The sequence below is a fragment of the Elephantulus edwardii genome, unplaced genomic scaffold (genome assembly GCF_000299155.1).
Source record: "Elephantulus edwardii isolate Elephantulus edwardi_28Jun2011 unplaced genomic scaffold, EleEdw1.0 scaffold00068, whole genome shotgun sequence".
Classification (NCBI taxonomy): domain Eukaryota; kingdom Metazoa; phylum Chordata; class Mammalia; order Macroscelidea; family Macroscelididae; genus Elephantulus; species Elephantulus edwardii.
Window position 1 is genome coordinate 1,404,853 of NW_006399818.1, and position 17,476 is coordinate 1,422,328.

The window sequence follows — 17,476 nt, forward strand, 5'->3', positions numbered from 1 at the left end:
CTAATACCATGACCCCTTCTAAACCCAGCCTGGACTTCTGGCAGTTCTCTGCTGATGTGTTGTTCCAGTCATTTTTGGATAATCTTCAGTAGAATTTAGCTTGCATGTGAAATCAAGGACACTGTTCTGTAGTTTCCACACTCAGTTGGATCACCCTTCTTTAGGATGGGAACAAATACAGATCTCTTCCAGTCAGTTGGCCAGGTGGTTGTTCTCCACCTTTGGATTAGCAGCAGAGAATTTAACTGCCGGGGCTACCTGGGCTCCTCTGTAAAGATTTAACACATTCATTGCTGTCAAGTTGATTCCAATTTACAATGCTCTTACAGGATGGAATAGAACCATCTCCTAGAGTTCAAAGTTGTACATATATTTATGGGAGCAGACTGCCACTTCTTTTTCGTACAGAGGCTCTAGTGGATTTTAACGTTTGGTTAGTAGCCAGGTACGTAACCATTGAGCCCACCTCAGGGTACTCTCTGTGAAGATTACCATCTTAGAACATCATGTGGAAAACATAGGATTGTAGAGTGCTGTTGTGAGTTGGCATTAGCTTGATGACATACAACAACGTTACTATTCGACTAGACTCAAAGCTGTATGGCGCAGGACAGGGCAAGGTTCAGATCCATTGTTCACAGCATTGCTATGACTTATAGTAGACTCTACACACCTAACAACAACAACAATAACAACAACAACAACGTCTCTTCAGCACTGCAACTCAATAAATATTTGCTAAATGAATTAAATTAAATTAGCAAATCAATTAAGTGGATTTGCCTCCCCCATTAAGACAAAAATAGGGAAGAGGGAAACCAGTTTCTCCCCTGGAAGCCTGTAGGATTATTACATAAAACGAAGATAGTGAATTACATTTTTATTAATATCTTTGCCATTCAGATACATTGTGTTTCATGCATATACATTGTATTTTGTATAATCTTTCATTTACATTATATTTCATTCATGTATGCTGTGGCGATTTTCCTCCTTAAAGTCATTTTACTAATAACTACCTTTGTGAGAGTAAGCCAGCTACTTCATGCTTCATACCCTGAACGCCCCTTCTAGATAGCCTATTTCTGATTGCTCATTCCTATCAACCCATACTCTAAAGGAACAAACATGTCCCTTTTCCTGAAGAATCTCTGTTCAACTTGGCCACTTGGAGCAACTGCATCCACAAGCAAAGTCTAGTCCAGAGCAAGCCATCAGGCTGCAGCCAGCAAACCCTAGTCCTTCTTCACTACATTTGTAAAAATGATCAAGTTGTAATGGAAAAGAATTCAGCTGTATTGAAAGATGCGAAGGTGCTGTTTGTGGGTTCAGATAACAAGCTGCCAAATCTATATGATAATAAGACTCAACAGATACTCAAACTGACTTTCAGTGGAAAATCACACTGACTTTCAATTGTCATGTTCTTTGCCTTTGACAGTAAATACCATTCCCTTTAACCTGCCTTTCTTTTATCAGGAAATATACATTTCAGGAATTGCCTTCTATTTATTTAGTATGAGAAGGGAAGGGAAGGAAATGTGCTATAATTTTAGATAAGATTTATAAGGTTTACAAATACAATGAAAAATATAAGGAAATACTATGAGATGAAATATAATGTTATCAAGAACCCGAATGCTGGGTTTCAGAATTCATGTTAGAAAATTTTCTCTCTACTGTAATGTATATTTTAGGTCATATAAATGATGGTACAATAAAAAGCCTTAGATACTAGCCAAGAAAATGTTATTTCAAGATACTGTAAGTGTACTTTAGTTAGTAAACATAAAGCCATTTAGAATTTGAGGATAGTAACAGTCTTTATTAGGGCAGTGCCTTTTTTTCCCCATACGATAGATTTCCCTACTGTGTGAAAGGTAGAAGTTTAGATTTTACAGAGAGAGGAGACGGAGAACTTAGTGCCTTTTAAAAGGATGTGCTCTTATTCTTCTCCCATTTACCGAGGATCTAGTATTTCTAGGTGGTGTTCTGTGTGCTTTAAAACTGGCTTTGACAAGCACTGTGACATTTGGACAAGAACAAACTGGGAGGAGGGTAGAGAGAATAGTGCAACAATGAATGAATGGAAACCCAAAATCTCTGTAAATGTTTATGAAAATTAATAAAATATAGAAAACAACAACAATAACAACAACAAAATCTCATTTCATGAAAGAGACAGCATTATCCCAATTTTACAGATTAGGAAACTGGTTTGAAAAGTTTAAATTAAGGGAGCTCTGGTGGCCTAGTGGCAAGAAGCTGCACTACAATCCCAGAGGTACATGGTTTGAATCCACCAGATGCTCTGCTGGAGGAGGGGTGATTTCCTTTTGTACCAGTCAGACCCAATTTGATGGTACACACAGAAAAATAATAACAATGGAAATTTTTTTTAAAAATAGTTTTAATTCTCTTCAGTAAAGCAAAAATCAAGCTTGTGTCTGTCCAGAAGGAAAGGCTGTGCTCCTAATCACCATGCAGTAACATCTTAAGCTCATTTCTGCTTGGTATTGCTGTGGCTGGCTTTCGTGTCATTTCTGACTCAGTGACCCTGGGTGCCACAGTAGACCTGTCCTGGTTGTCACCCTTGGTTGTAATGAGAACAGAGCCGTGGGGTTGGTTCACACGGCTACCTCAGTTAGCAGCCAATGGCTTAACCATTGCATCACTGGGCACCTTCTGTTTGGAATATCTACATGATAAACCAGCCCAGGAATTCTTTAAAACTAGAGGAATATTTATAGCTAGGTATTTATTTAACAATATAGGTAATCTCCTCCAATGTGATTTACTGCATCTGAAAACATGCTAGAGGAACAGCTATGAGCTATGACTCAACAGTACAAAATAACAACATCAACAGAGACTATAATTTTCTATTATTAAGATACAAAACATCTATAGGGAGAGACTAGATGACACAATTGTTTTTTCTTTTTTGTTGTTTGCCTTATTTGCCCATTGTTCTTGCTAGGTGTAATCAAGTTGAGTATGACTCATAGTGACACTATGAACAGCAGTTGTGAACCTTGTCCTATTCTGTGCCACCTGCATCCTCTCTGATGCCCTCAAGCCCATTGCTGCAGTCACAGTGTCAATCCTGGTTGAGGGTCTTCCTCTCATTTACGGTCCCTATACTTTTCTAAGCATGATGTCTCTAAGGAACAGCCTCCTTACAACATGTACAAAGTATATGAGATGAAATTTTATAATCTGTGCTTCCAAGGAGCACTCTAACTGCACCTTCTCCAAGTCATATATTTACACACACACACACACACACACACTCTTTGTTGTTGTTGTTGTTGTTTTTGCAGTTCAATGAATGAATATTCAGTATCCTTCTCCAACACCACAGTTTAAAGGCATTAATTCTTTCAATGTCATCCTTATTCACTGTCCAGCTCTCAGCAGCATAGCAAGTTATAGAAAAGATAATGAATCAGGTGTGCCTTAGTCCTCAAACTAACATCATTGTTCCTCAATAATTTGGAGAGTCCCTGACTGTAGACTTTCCTAGTGCAATATGTCTTCTGATCTCCTGACTAGTGGTACCAAGTATATTGATTATGATTCCAAATCAGGAAAAAAATCATTGGCAGTCTCAATCTTTTCTTTTCCTGATACTGCCTATAGGTCCAGTGGTGAGGGTTTTTTTCTTGATTTTCTTTTGTTTTCTTAACATTAAATGCAATGTTGAAGACACTGGCCCATTATAGTATAATAATACTCTACTAGTATCCTACCCTTCTCAGGACATATACTCAATACTATATTGTTGTAGTTGTTGTTGATTGCCTTTGAGTCAAGCATGACTCACAGCAACCTTATGAACAAAAGGCCTGAAACCTCTCTGCCTCTGAAACTATCGACATTTATCAAAATTCAGAGAGTTTTCAGAGCCACGTGGTTTAGGAAGTAGATATTGGAAAATCTAAATTAAGACCAGAATGCTTAGAATAATTATGCAAAACTATTGCTTTGATTTATTGAGAAAGTTGTAGGGAAGGCTTCCAATTTCCTAAAACACTCTTTGTACTTGAATTTGAATATGTTTTCGGAAGCATTCAAGAACTTAAAACTTACCATATGAATATTTCATTCCACAAAACGCCTTGGGGTTTCCTAACACCTGTTCTTTACATTCACATTTACCTACAGAGAGTAAATGAAAAATGTGTTAGCTCAGTAAAAAAAAAAATAATAAGATAAACCCAGGTGCCATAACTGTTTAAGATGTAAGTAATTAATACAACTAATCCATACATGTTGAGGGTCTTCCTTTCTTTTTTCTGACCCTCCACCTTTCCCACCAGGATGTCTTCTTCCAAGGCCTGCCCTTCCCTGACAACAGACAGGTTCAAGGTATGTAAGATAGAAATTTCACCATGCTTGCCTCTAAGGGGCATCCTGGTTGCACAACCCTCAGCAAGATGGACTGACAAAGTGCCTACCAATGGGCTAGAGAATATCAGACATGGTGAGGATGACTCAGGATAGTGAAAGGTTCAGATCTGTTGTTCATAGGGTCGCTATGAGTTTCAGTCAATTTGGTGGCACCTAACAACACCAATAATCCAAGTATAATGAGATATTGTGAAAAGTCAGTCAAAAGAAGATCTTTTTCAGAATGGAATTAGTCATCACTCAATAAAATACTGATCTGTTGGAAAAATATAGCAAGATAAATCACGTGTTAATGTTTGTAATGCACACAATGATTAAATACAATGTAGTATTAGTATTCTGTAGGAATCTCTGGTGGCTTAATGGTAAGGAGTTGCACTGCTAACCCAAATACTTGGAGTTCAAATCCACCAGCTGCTCTGTGGGAGAAAGATGGGTAATCTCCTCCAGTGTAATTTATTGCCTCTGAAAACCTGCTGGAAAACTAATTACAAGTCAATTCTGACTTGATGGTATACAACATTAGTATTCTATGCTAATAGAAAGGAAAAAACAGAACGAGTGACCTACAGAAAACAGATTTATTTGTTTGTACAATTCATGTTCCCATAGCAACAGTCAGTGTGCTCTGGTGGTGTAGTCTAGAGAGAGCAGTGCTGTTAAACCAAAGCCCATGCATGCCTCTTTGGTGGTCAAAATTCACCTGTCGCTCTATGGGAGAAAGATGGGCAATCTCTCCTAAAATGACTGCAGTAAGTGAATTCTGACTCACACTGACCTGTTGGGTTCAAGTAGGGCTACTCCATAAAGTTTCCAAGGCTGTAAGTCTTCGCAGAAAAGAATTGCTGTATCTTTTTTCCTTTGGAGATGCTGGTGGTGGAATTGAACTGTTGCTCTTTTGATTAGATCTGAGAGCTTTAACTGCTGCTTCCCCAGGGTTCTTCAGATAGCCACAGCCTTTGGCAATTCCACCAAAACAGGATGGTATACTGATCTACCATGCCATCAAACCAATGGAACCCTAACTTTGTACTCTTCATAAATCCAAACTCATTGAAATCAAGTTGATTTTGGCTCACAATGACCCTGTATTGGATTTCCAAGCCTATTCACCTTTTTAGGACGGGAGTCTGTCCATATTTCTTTCATGACGAGGCTAGTCGAATTGATCTGCTGAGCTTTTAGTTAGTTGTGTAACAGGTAACTCACTAGACCACCAGAGTGACTGAATGTTCTCTTTAAATCCCAAACTCACTGCCTTTGAGAGCACTCTGGTGCCTTAATAGTAAGATACTGCCAACCCAAAGGCACAGGGTTCAAAACCACCAGATGGTCCGTGAGAAAGATGGGAAGTCTCCTCTCATGCGATTTACTGCCTCTGAAAAGCCACTGGAGGGTCAGCTATGGGTCATTTTCTACTAGATTTTGTATAACAGCAAGAAGATTGAATTTCTGAGGCAATGTTTCTTTATGAGAGGAAACTGCTCACCTTTTTTTCTTGGGGTGACTTGTAGAATCGAACCATGACCTTTTGTTTAGTGGCTCAACACATAATACACTATACCACCAGACCTCCTAATGCTCTCTGTAGCCCTTCAATTTTCAGAGTATAAGAACCTATGCAGGTTTATTATTTGAAAATCTTTAGATGCTTTCCAATATCCTTCTCCCATAGTTTAGACTTTAAATATTAAAATTTCTTTGTGAATGAATATTCGTTGATTGGGTTTAAACTCAGTTGTGTTTTCTGAAAAAGAAATCTAAAAGAATTTGGGTAGGGCACAGAGTGGGGGAAGAATCTATTTATGTATACTGGGTTGCTAGGATGTTAAAAAATTAAGCACTGTTTATAGTTCTATGGTACAACTTAAAGTCAGTTTTGTTGTTTGGGAAATAATGTTTTATAGCTGGTGTTCTCAAAAGAGGTGGTGGAAATGAAGTGTATCCTGTTGATACAGTGCATTATATTCCTAGCTGACTACTGCTTCTACAGAAACTTATGACATATATAGCTCTGGTTACCTAGCTGGTAGGGAGTTGTGCTGCCAACTCAAAGATGGGCAGTACAAATCCATCAGCTGCTCCACAGGAGAAAGGCAGTCTCCTCTCATGAGATTTTACAGCTTCTGAAAACCTGCTGAAAGGTCACCTATAAAGCTGTTTCAACTCGATGTCAATGAATTGCTTTGTTTTTGTAGGTAGACAAACACATATATTTGAAGAAGTAACTTTCTTTTTTTAATTGACACCATGCTTAGGAAACTAATTATAACTAGTTGAAAAGGGTGCTGAAGAGAACTATTTTATACCCAAGGAAATGTTGGTTAGCTGAAAATTGAACAATAACTTCTTCAATCTGGTGCTCATCCAGATAAACTTCAGAAGCTCTGAAGGACATCATAGACCTGACAGCTGTTGTGAACATAGTCTGGAGTTACTCTGGTGCCAATGCTTCATGTGCTCATTCGGTATACTGCCAGCTATTCAGTAACGTGCACTGGGTGTCCAATAATCCTAACTACTTGATTACTATAGATCTGATGAAGCAGATAAAGTAGAGAGTTATGGAAACTGTGTTAGAAAAATAGAATAAAAAACTTTACAAAGTTATCACTAAAAGACATTAAAATAATAGACTTCAAACTATGTGACATTAAGGCAGAAAGATTTTGATCTGCTTGAATGTTGAAAAGATAAATGTGACAATTTCATGTTATCTTAACTTCTCCACTTTCTATCCTATAGTGAATAAAATAATTCTTAAGAAAGTGATCAGAATATTACATTAAGTGAATAAAACATGATACAGACTGGCAAAGTAACTTCTTCTGAAATGCAGGAGCTGGATTTTTAAAGGGTTAAAAAATTCTCTGGGAGAATGTTTTTTGTTTAGTTTGGAAAGCAACTAATACTTCAGTTTATTCCAGAACAAAACCCAGTATTTGTAAACATAATCATTCACTTATGTAAGGCATTCGATCACTGACAATCTTTCTGAATCCATCCATTAAGGAAGAATAAGAAGAATAAGCCAATTATATATCAGATTTGTTAAAAGCATCTCAAATTTGTATCTTCCATGATGCCATTTTTAAGAAAAAGATGTGTAAAAGCAATTTAATAAATTGTAGACAACCTGAAATTGGAACTTTTCTTTTCAAATAACATTGTAATTATAATTTCATTTGATTATTCATGCATATTGTTTTATAACATTAACTGAAATAAATATATTAATTATAATGCTTCATCAACACTTCATTGTATATTGCTTTTCCTTCACCCATTTATCTATTTATTTTTACTTCTCTTCTACTTCTTTTCCTATTTCTGGTAAATATCTGTTGCTGTTGTTGTTAAGGGCCATCGAGTCATAGATGACTCATAGTGACCCTATGAAAGAAAGGCCTGGACTCTTGTATAACTTTCATTTGTCCAAGTTTATAGAGTCTCTGGAGGCAAGCTATTTCAGAAGTGGATGCCACTCCTGCCTCCAAGCTTGTTTTAATTGGGGAGCTCCACCAAACACTGTCCACCATGGTTAACATTATCACATTTGACACATCAGTGTCACAGTGTTCAGCTTCACAATAACCATGAGTTACCTCTGTTCAGCAAGTGGACAGACCAGGGCTATACGACCTAGAAAATCTAGATGGTGAAGATGATTTTCTTTTTATTTCTGTTGAAAATGCACACATCAAAACATATACCAATTCAAATAATATCAATTCAATAATTTCTATCTATTCAGAGACATTTGAATACATTCTTCAAGTTGTGCATTTTTTCCTTCTCCTTTTTTGCTTTTCTTCCACCACAAACATGAATACACTATTTTCTACATTTCTTCTCTAATGTTTTGAATTGCTGTCGTCAATTTGGTCTTATATGCATAATTTTTTAAAAACACAATGTTCAAGGCAGACATTCTTTATTAACCAAGCTAAACTATTGCTTAAAGAAAACTTCAGATGATATTTTTGGTTTAAGAGTTAAAGTTTTAAGATCATTTCAGGATAATAATTTTGAGGGCATGTCTAGCCTTTATACCTCCAAAATGTCTAAATGTCATTAAAATTCAGAATTCTGTTCTACATTTCTCCCCTTTTGATAAGGATTCATTTATAGAATATTTGATCAAAATGTTCTATGTAAAACTGACTTTCTATAAGATGGTAGGATGTAGGTGTTGGGTATATGCTGGTTGTTGTTGTTATGTGCCATTAAGTCGCCTGTAACTCATAGCAACCCTATGCACAAGAGTTCTGAACCCTGCTCTATCTTGATTCAATTCCATTGTCTCCAACACAATTTGTTTAACTTTTCCCTATGATATAAATCTTTAATAATATGATGTTGGGAGAAATTTTCACAGAGACTCTTAGTCAAATGGCTTTGTAAGTTAATATTTTAATAAATTCTCTGCTTTACACAGCAATATCAAATAGAATCAGTCATTAGTGCTTAGGAGTTTAGATTCATAGAAGCAAAGGATATTTAAAAGGGAACTGAGTCAGGCTCATTTTTCAGAAGGCAGAGGTTGCAGTAAGACTCTACTTGCTATTGGAAAAAGAGGCTGAGGGGAAAAACCCCTCCAAAGAGTATTGATCATGGTCTGGATCTGTTCTTTTTAGCAAACTGTGAGCCTTGGTGAATGAGCAGGGTCAGTTTCCTGAGTGTGAGACCTGTACAGTTGCAAAGCACTCCTCGTTCAGAAGGACTCTGATTTTGGCCCCGTGCTCTGCTGTCCCTGTTTTGAAATTACTAATATTTTTTTTTTAAATTTATCTTACTATTTTTTGTGTGTGTATAGTCAAACCAGATCTGACTGGTACAAGAGGAGATTGCTCCTCCTCCAGCAGAGCATCTGCTGGATTCGAACCGCATACCTCTGGGATTGCAGTGCAGCTTCTTGCCACTAGGCCACCAGAGCTCCCTTAAAGCTATTATTTTTTTAACAATTATAAGGTCAATGCAGTTACAATGAAAATCCCAAGAGAGGGGTTTGGGTTTATTTTACTTTAAAATTTTATTCTGAAATTCACACAATAGAGCAAGAATCATTTCTATATTTAATTAATTAATATTGTGGATCAGAATTTTATTGGTTTTAGTATGTGGTTTATACTTAGTAAATATTAAAATTACACTCAAAGCTTAAGATTTGTTTTGTAGCTGTAAAAATCCCCCTATAAACATAGGTGCTAATATTTAACATTTGCTGTGTGATATTGTATTTAAGTTTTAATAATCTATACATTTTTTAATCTGGCACATGGGACTAGTTCTCAGTTGTGTAAAACAGTATGGCTAGAAAGAAGAAAACACACTAAAGTGTTAACAGTGGGGCCATGAGATTTTTGGTTGTATTATTTCAGGCAGTTTTTCTTTCTGTTGTATGTAGGGTCAACTCCATGGCACCTAACAACAATAACATATCTTTTTGCTAATATGTTCTGTTTGACCAAATTTTCTGTACTAGCTACCTAAATTATTGTAATGAAATATAATTGCTAAGCTGCATAATAATCAGGGGAAAAAAGAACAGAAGCTTGTTAAAATAGCCCTGAGCTATATTTCAGAGTTGAAAATTAATGGGTTCACTATTTTATTAAAACTTAGAACTAAAGAGTTCCCAGTAACGGGGTCCAAAAAGTGTTTCCTCTTATCACAAATCATTGTTAGGCAAATCTCTACCCCAATTAATTGCTGTCAAGTTAATTGCAACTTATGGTGACGCTACAGACCATAGTAGGTCTGCCCCATTGGCTTTGCAAAGCCGTAATCTTTATGGAAGCAGATCATTGCACCTTTCTCCTAAGCAGCTGTTGGGCTCAAACTGCAGACCTTTTGGGTCCACAACTGAGCATTTAACCATGAGGCACCATGAGGGCCCCTTTAAAACTAGACCTGGAAGAACCAACCAACCAACCAACCAAACAAACAAAAAAACACAACTAGACCTGGAAATATGTCTGGCCATAGCTGCTGTCTCACCTGAATGTCGAAGTGCGGAAAATCCTTGCTCGTCCTCCCACTCCCAGGTGGGTTCACTCTTATTGTGCACGGAATGGAAGTCAAGAACTTCATGATACCAACCTATGTCTGTGCTGCTAACAGGAAGGAAAACAATGAACATTTAGGAAGAAATGTCTTAGACTTTAGATTAAATCTATGAGATTTAAACCATACCAGTCCCATTCTTTCATTTTCCAGAAACAGTGTTTTCTCTCCTAACACACACACACACACACACACACACACACACACACACACACACACACACACCCCCCCAACTCACCTATAAAATCTTGGCATAAGAAATGACTGGACTTTGTAATTTAATAAAGCTCTTTAGAAAGCTGTGCAAGTAGATCTTTGTTCTACTGTCATGCAAGGTTTTTTTAAAAAGCTATCAGACTTTCAGAAGAATCTGAAAGACAGAGGAGAGTAAGAGCTCTGTACATTCACCTGCTGATGCAGTCTCCTGTGAGCGGGTCACAGCTCCCAGCACAGTCACAGGGTCTGCAGCCGTAGTCTCCAAAGCCCCAGTAGCCCACCATGCACCTGTCACAATGTGGCCCTGCCACCCCAGGCTTGCAAGGGCAGTCACCATTGCTGGGGTCACAGAAGGTCACTGAGTTGAAAGGAAGGACAGCTGATCCAACTGGATGGCAGGAACACGCTACAACAAAGAAGACACACAAGGATGAATGGGTGACCGGATTATGGATATTAGGCCCGGCAATCCCAAAATGGTCTCCCTTCACCACATTTAGAGAATAAAAGCTAATTAAATTACAGATAGACAAGAGAGAGTTACAAAAGCACGTTGTTTGTGTGAAACTGTGTAAAGAACCAGATAGTTTATTCTAAAACTAAAGGCATTGCCTATGAAATGAGGCTATTAACTGCTGATGCTTTTTGGTTGAGGTGATTAGGAAAATCCAGCAAAGAAGACACAGAGGTCACTGAGAAAGGGAAAAATCCCGAGTGTGGTGTTCTGGAAGCCAAGCAAGAAAGTTTTATTGATGAAGGTGATGTGTCAAGTACCTATAGATCAAGGAAGGTGAGAGGTGAGAAGAGGTGACTGAATTTGACAACAAGAGGCCATTGAGAGGAAGTTTCATGTAATCGGTGTGGAATCTGATTGAAGAACAAGTACAAGTAAATAAAAGGATAAGAATTTGAGTACAAGTACAGAGAGCTCTTTTAAAATTTTTTAAATTGGTTTGCATAAAATAATTAATATACATTGTGTTTTACTCATGGACACGGTGCTTTATGTAATCATTAATTTATATTGTGTGTCATACAGTCATTCATAATGTATTCCCTATAATTATGTGATATGCATCGGAGAGTTGGACAGTGACTAGGGATGATAGAAAGAGAGTTGATGCCTTTGAGCTGTGGTGCTGGAGAAGAGTGTTGACTATACTGTGGACTGCTAGGAGAACAAACAGGTTTGTCCTGGAGAAGGTGAAGCCAGAACGCTCCTTGGGAGTCAAGGATTCTGAAGCTTCATCTGATATACTTTGGGCATGTTGCAAGGAGGGACTGGTCCTTGGAGAGGGACATCATGTTTGGGAGAGTGGAGGGACGGCGCAGGAGAGGAAGACCTTCGATGAGATGGATCGATTCTGTGAGTGGAGTGGTGGGAATGAGTGTGTCGGAGATGGCGAGGCTAGCACAGGGTAGAGCAGCATTTAGAGCTCTTGTATATAGGGTCACTATGAGTCACAAGCAACGCGATGGCACATAACAACAACAACAACATTATTAATTTATGCCTGTTATTTTCTAGTCTGTCTTAATTTGATTGCTTAGATTTATTATTACCCTGTCTTCTTGAGTCCTCATTGAATTCTTCCCCTTCAACCCAATAAGCCCACAAAATTCTATTTTCCTAGTGGTTTACACAGCTCTTCCCTTTTTTGTCCCCTGTTCGTTCCCCTTTCTCCTTCCCCTTTTAGACATTTATATACACATCCTACTAGTTATCCTTCTAGTTTTATAGTAATGGTCTTATACAATATTTGTCCTTATGAGACTTAGTTCACTCAGCAGAATGACTTCTAGACTCTTCCATGTTTTTTTTTGTTTGTTTGTTTTTTGTGTGCGTGTACTGTCAAATCAGATCTGACTGGTACAGGAGGAGATTGGCCCTCCTTCCCCAGCAGAGCATCTGGAGACTCTCCCATGTTATATACTATTTTATAAGTTTTATATACTATTTTATGTTTTATTTTATTTTTTAAGAAATCACTATTCCTTATTGCTGCATAGTATTCCATTGTGTGGATGTACTACAGTTTCTCAATTCATTTGTTTGTTGATGGACATCTAACCTGTTTGCATTTTCTTGCTATTGTGAATGACATTGCTATAAACATTGGTGTACACATTCTGTTGGTATCTGAGTTCTAATTTCCTTGGGGTATATTCCTAACAATGGAATAGCTAGGTCATATGAGATTTCTGTGTTCAACATCAGGGATATAGTGGTGAGCATAGCTGCCTTCCAGACATCTCTTTTGAGGTGCTCTTCTAGAAAGAAACAAATATTGTGTGGTATCAATCAAACGGATTGAGAAATTGTGGTACATTCATATGATGGATGACTACGTAGCATGTAGGAGCAATGATTTCAACAATTATTATATAACTTGGGAGGGAGTAGAGAGCAGTTTGCTAAGTGAACTAACTCAGATCTATGAGGACAAATACTGTATAAGATCATTATGGAAGAAACAGATCACTAGTAAAACAGGTATGAGGCTACAAGGGGGGAGGGTAGAAGCAGAGGGGTGAGGATGGGTTGGGGTATAATTATAGGGTCACTCAATTTGATGGGTAGAGAGCAGGGTGGGTAAAGGAAATGGGAAAGATCTAGTTTAAAAAATAACGTATACAAACTTTGTAAGCAAAACCAGTACAAAATAAAAAATTAAAAAAACCAAAACCAAACAAACTATTGTGGTAGCTGAAACTGGATAGGGATCTGAACTCAAGTGATGATGTGGGTTTTTGTTTTGCTCTGAGATGGGAGAAATTACAGCTTGGGTGATGCTGATGGGAAGGATCCAGCAGAAAGGGGGAAGTGATGACTCAGAAAGACGGCAGACTTGCTGGTGGTGTATACTTGAACTTGAGTAGGAAAATCAGGATGGGTCTGGTGTAAAAGAGGAGGCACCAGCCTTAGAGAAGAACATGATCAGTCCAGAGTTGCCAGACGGAAGGCTTAACATACAGACAAAAATGTAGACAAGAGGATAAATGAAGATAAGTGAAGCTTAATGGGAGTTTTCTTCCAGTTAAGGGTCTTTTCTGGATGAAGTAGAAAGCTAGGTCATTAGGTAAGAGGAAGGCTGGGAGAGCAATGTTGGAAGTAAAGAAGAGAATAATATGAAATGTCTCTGTAGGAGAAAGAGTAAGAGACAGGAAATGAATCATAGTCAGGCAACATTAAAATCACAATGAGAGGTGATATTGACAGATTTATAGTGATACTAGGTCAAATGGTTCCTTGTTTTCCTTCAGCTCCATGTAGCTGACAGCGTTTAGGGCTGGTACAGGCGGAAAGTTAGATTTAATTTGGATTGAATGAAATCTGGCTTTATGGACTAAGATCTACACCCGCTATTTCTGCAAACCCTCACTAATAATCAGAATTTCCCCTTGCATCCTTTCCCTGCTCCCACAGTTGATTGCCATTCACAGTTTGGACAATTCCTAATGCTTTCTTTGCTCTTGGGATAGCAACAATAGCGGAACCAAGTTAAAAATAAAAAAGTACTTTTGGGTTCACAAATTCATGTATCCTTATTTCAGTTGAGTCTCCTCAACTCGTGAACCCTATTTATTCAATTTTACCTGGATTTTAAAAGAAAATAATAGAATACTTTTCACAGTGGTTGGCTGTTTAAGCACTTCTCCAGGCTTTTAACAATGTACCTACCCACTAGGCCTGAAGACTGTAGTTCATTGATAATGCCGAGGCTATCTGTTGAGACGATCTTCTGGATCATCTTTTCTGAATTTCAAAACCTCTTTGCTGCCATCTTTCTACTCCTTTCGCATAGAATCAAGTGAGAAAAACTTGGATTTGCCTCTCGCCAGCTCATTATTTGACTCCCCTGAATCCAGACTTCTTCAACAGAGGATCTTCATCTCATGGGGATACAGGGGCGATGAAGTTATTTTACAGGAAATTATATTAACAAGGCACAAAGCCCACTGCTGGACACTCGCAACTAATACCCTGAATCCCATCAATTCATTCTTTCTCCTCTTGGAAACTGGTTTTATCGATTATATTCTTTGTCACTAAAACCATTTAGGTTCAACTGCTGAATTAATTGTATGATTTTGAGCAATTTATTTACTTTTTACTCTTAATATTTTATTATCTCAAGGGCTATTTGGTCAGTAAAATAAAATAAGAATATCTTCCCTTTTATGGTTCATGTGAGGAGTAAAGATCATGTATATAAAATACTTTATTGTTGTTAGATGCTGTCGAGTACAACTCATAGCGACTCTATCAACATAAGACCTGAACCCTGTTCTATCCTGTACCACCTCACACTTCCTGACACACAAGAGCCCATTCCAGTCACTATGTCAGTTCACCTGGTTAAGGGTCTTTCTCTCCTTTGCTGACCCTCTACCCTTTCCAGTATCATGTCCTTCTCCAAGGAATAGCCCCTCTCAGCAACTTGCCCAAGTATGTGAGGCGAAGCCTCACCATTCTTGCCTCCAAAGAGCACTCCAGCTGCATCCTTTTCAAGATATATCTGTTCTTTTGGGTATCCAAGGGATGTTCAGTGCTCTTCTCCAACACCGCAGCTCAAATGCATCAGTTCTTTTTCTGTGATCCTTATCCTTATCTAGCTCTCAGATTTGTAGCAAGTGATAGGAAAGACCATGGCCTGAATAAGATGTACCTTAGTCCTCAAACTGACATCCTTACTCCTCAGTAATTTGGAGAGGTCACCAAATGCAGATTTTCCTAGGGCAATGCGTCTCCTTATTTCCTGACTGTTGGTACCAAGGTGTTCATTGTGGATCCAAGCAAGTTGGCTGAAAGGAATACCAGTAGAATGTATATTTGTGCTTTATTGATTAGGCAAAGGCATTTGACTTTGTGGATCATATCAAGTTGTGGCTCACATTGAGAAGAACGGGAATCCCAGAACACTTAATTATGGTCATGCCAAACCTATACCTGGACTAGGAGGCTGCTGTGCAAGCAGAATAGGGGAATACGGCAGTTTAAAATTGAGAAGGGAGTACATCAGGGTTGTAGTCTCTCTCCACACCTATTCAATCTGTATGCTGAGCAAATTATCTGAGAAGCTGGACTCTATGCAGAGGAATGTGGCAACAGGATTGGAGGGAGACTCACCAATAATCTGTGTTATCCAGATGACACAACCTTGCATGCTGAAAGTGAGGAGGACTTAAAAAACTTATTGTATGGAAGGTAAGGAATGCAGCCTTTGGAATGTATTACATTTGAATGTCAAGACAACAAAGATTCTTACCACTAGATGGGCAGTGTCATGATGGCTGGAGAGGAGATTTAAACTGTCAATAGCTTCATTTTGCTTTGACCCACAATTAACACTCTTGGTACCAGCAATCAGGAAAATACTTAGTACATATAATTATTAACTAAATAATATTAACTAAACAGTTATTGTAGAGATGTCAAGACTAATTTATAAGAAATGGTTCTGGCCCTATAGGAACTTACCTTGTGGGCAAAATAGAGAAACTTAAAAGTACACTGTAATAAATACTATAATAAAAATACTGAGTATACAAAAGCATTTGACTGTGTGGATCATAGCAAACTATGGCTACCATTAAGGAGAATGGGAATCCTAGAAACCTTAATTGTGCTCATAAGAAATTTATACCTAGGACAAGAAGCTTTTGTCCAAACCGAGCAAGGAAACACTACATGGTTTAAAATCAGGAAGGGTGTGCATCAGGAATGTGAATGTGTCCTTTCTCCATACTTATTCAATATGTATGCTAAGCAAATAATTTGTGAAGATGGATTATGGAGTGTGATATAGGATCAGTGGAAGACCCATCAATAACCCGTGTTATGCAGATGATGCACCTTGCTTGCTGAAAGTGGGAGGACTTGAAATGCTGCAGAAGATCAAGGCATACAACCTTCAATAAGGATTACATCTCAACATAAAAATAAATAAAGGTCCTACCACTAGGCAAACAGGCAACATCATGATAGGTGGAGAAAGGATTGAAGTTGTCAGGAGATACACTGGGAAAGTCTGCTGTCAGGGACTTCTCCAAAATACTAACGAGCAATGATGCCAATCTGGTGCCTAATTCAGGCCATGGTATTTTCAGTCACTTGCTATGTATCTGAGAGATGGACAATGAATAAGGATGACAAATAAGGAAGAAGAACTGACACCTTTGAGCTGTGGTCTTGGAGAAGAGTACTGAATATCTCATGGACTGCCAAAAGAACAGACATGTCTTATAGAAAGTGTAGCCAGAGTGCTCCTAACAGGCAAAGATGGCAAAGCTTCATCTCTCATACACTGGGCATGGTGCTAGGAGAGGCTATTCCCTGGAAAGGGACATCATGCTTAGAAAGGTGGAGGGTCAGTGAAAGACAGAAGACCCTTACCCAGATGTGCGACTGCAGCTATGGACTCAAGTTTGTCAGAAATGAGGAGCATGCCACAGAATAGGAGAGAGTTCAAGTTTCTTGTACATAGAGTCACTATGAGTCATATGCAACTCAATGGCAACTACCACCACCACCACCATCACGTAGAAACTGAGAGGCAAAAATCTCTGAGATGAAAAAAACATAGACATAAAGAATAAAACAAAGTTCACAGCATGAGGATCATTTGCATACAGGAACCAGATTTTTTAAAAAAATGAGTGGGGGTTTGCAAATTGAAAAGGAGAATAATATAGATAGTTGTTTGTTCCAGCCTAATCTATAGATACTGTATTTTATGTTTCTGTAATAAATAGCTTGTGCAGCTTCCTGAACACATTA

The 17,476-nt window shown here is 38.1% G+C and overlaps 1 protein-coding gene across 1 annotated transcript in view; it reads right to left on the minus strand.

Annotated features, from left to right (window-relative positions):
* The window catches only part of NTN4 (netrin 4), a 174,662-nt gene that overhangs the window by 7,699 nt on the left and 149,487 nt on the right, over positions 1 to 17,476 (minus strand). The window contains exons 6-8 of the mRNA XM_006888490.1: positions 10,888 to 11,101; positions 10,414 to 10,529; positions 4,093 to 4,161 (exon numbers count right to left, since the gene is read on the minus strand). Of these exons, the coding sequence (XP_006888552.1) occupies positions 4,093 to 4,161; positions 10,414 to 10,529; positions 10,888 to 11,101 (399 nt within the window). The remainder of the gene's footprint in view (positions 1 to 4,092; positions 4,162 to 10,413; positions 10,530 to 10,887; positions 11,102 to 17,476) is intronic.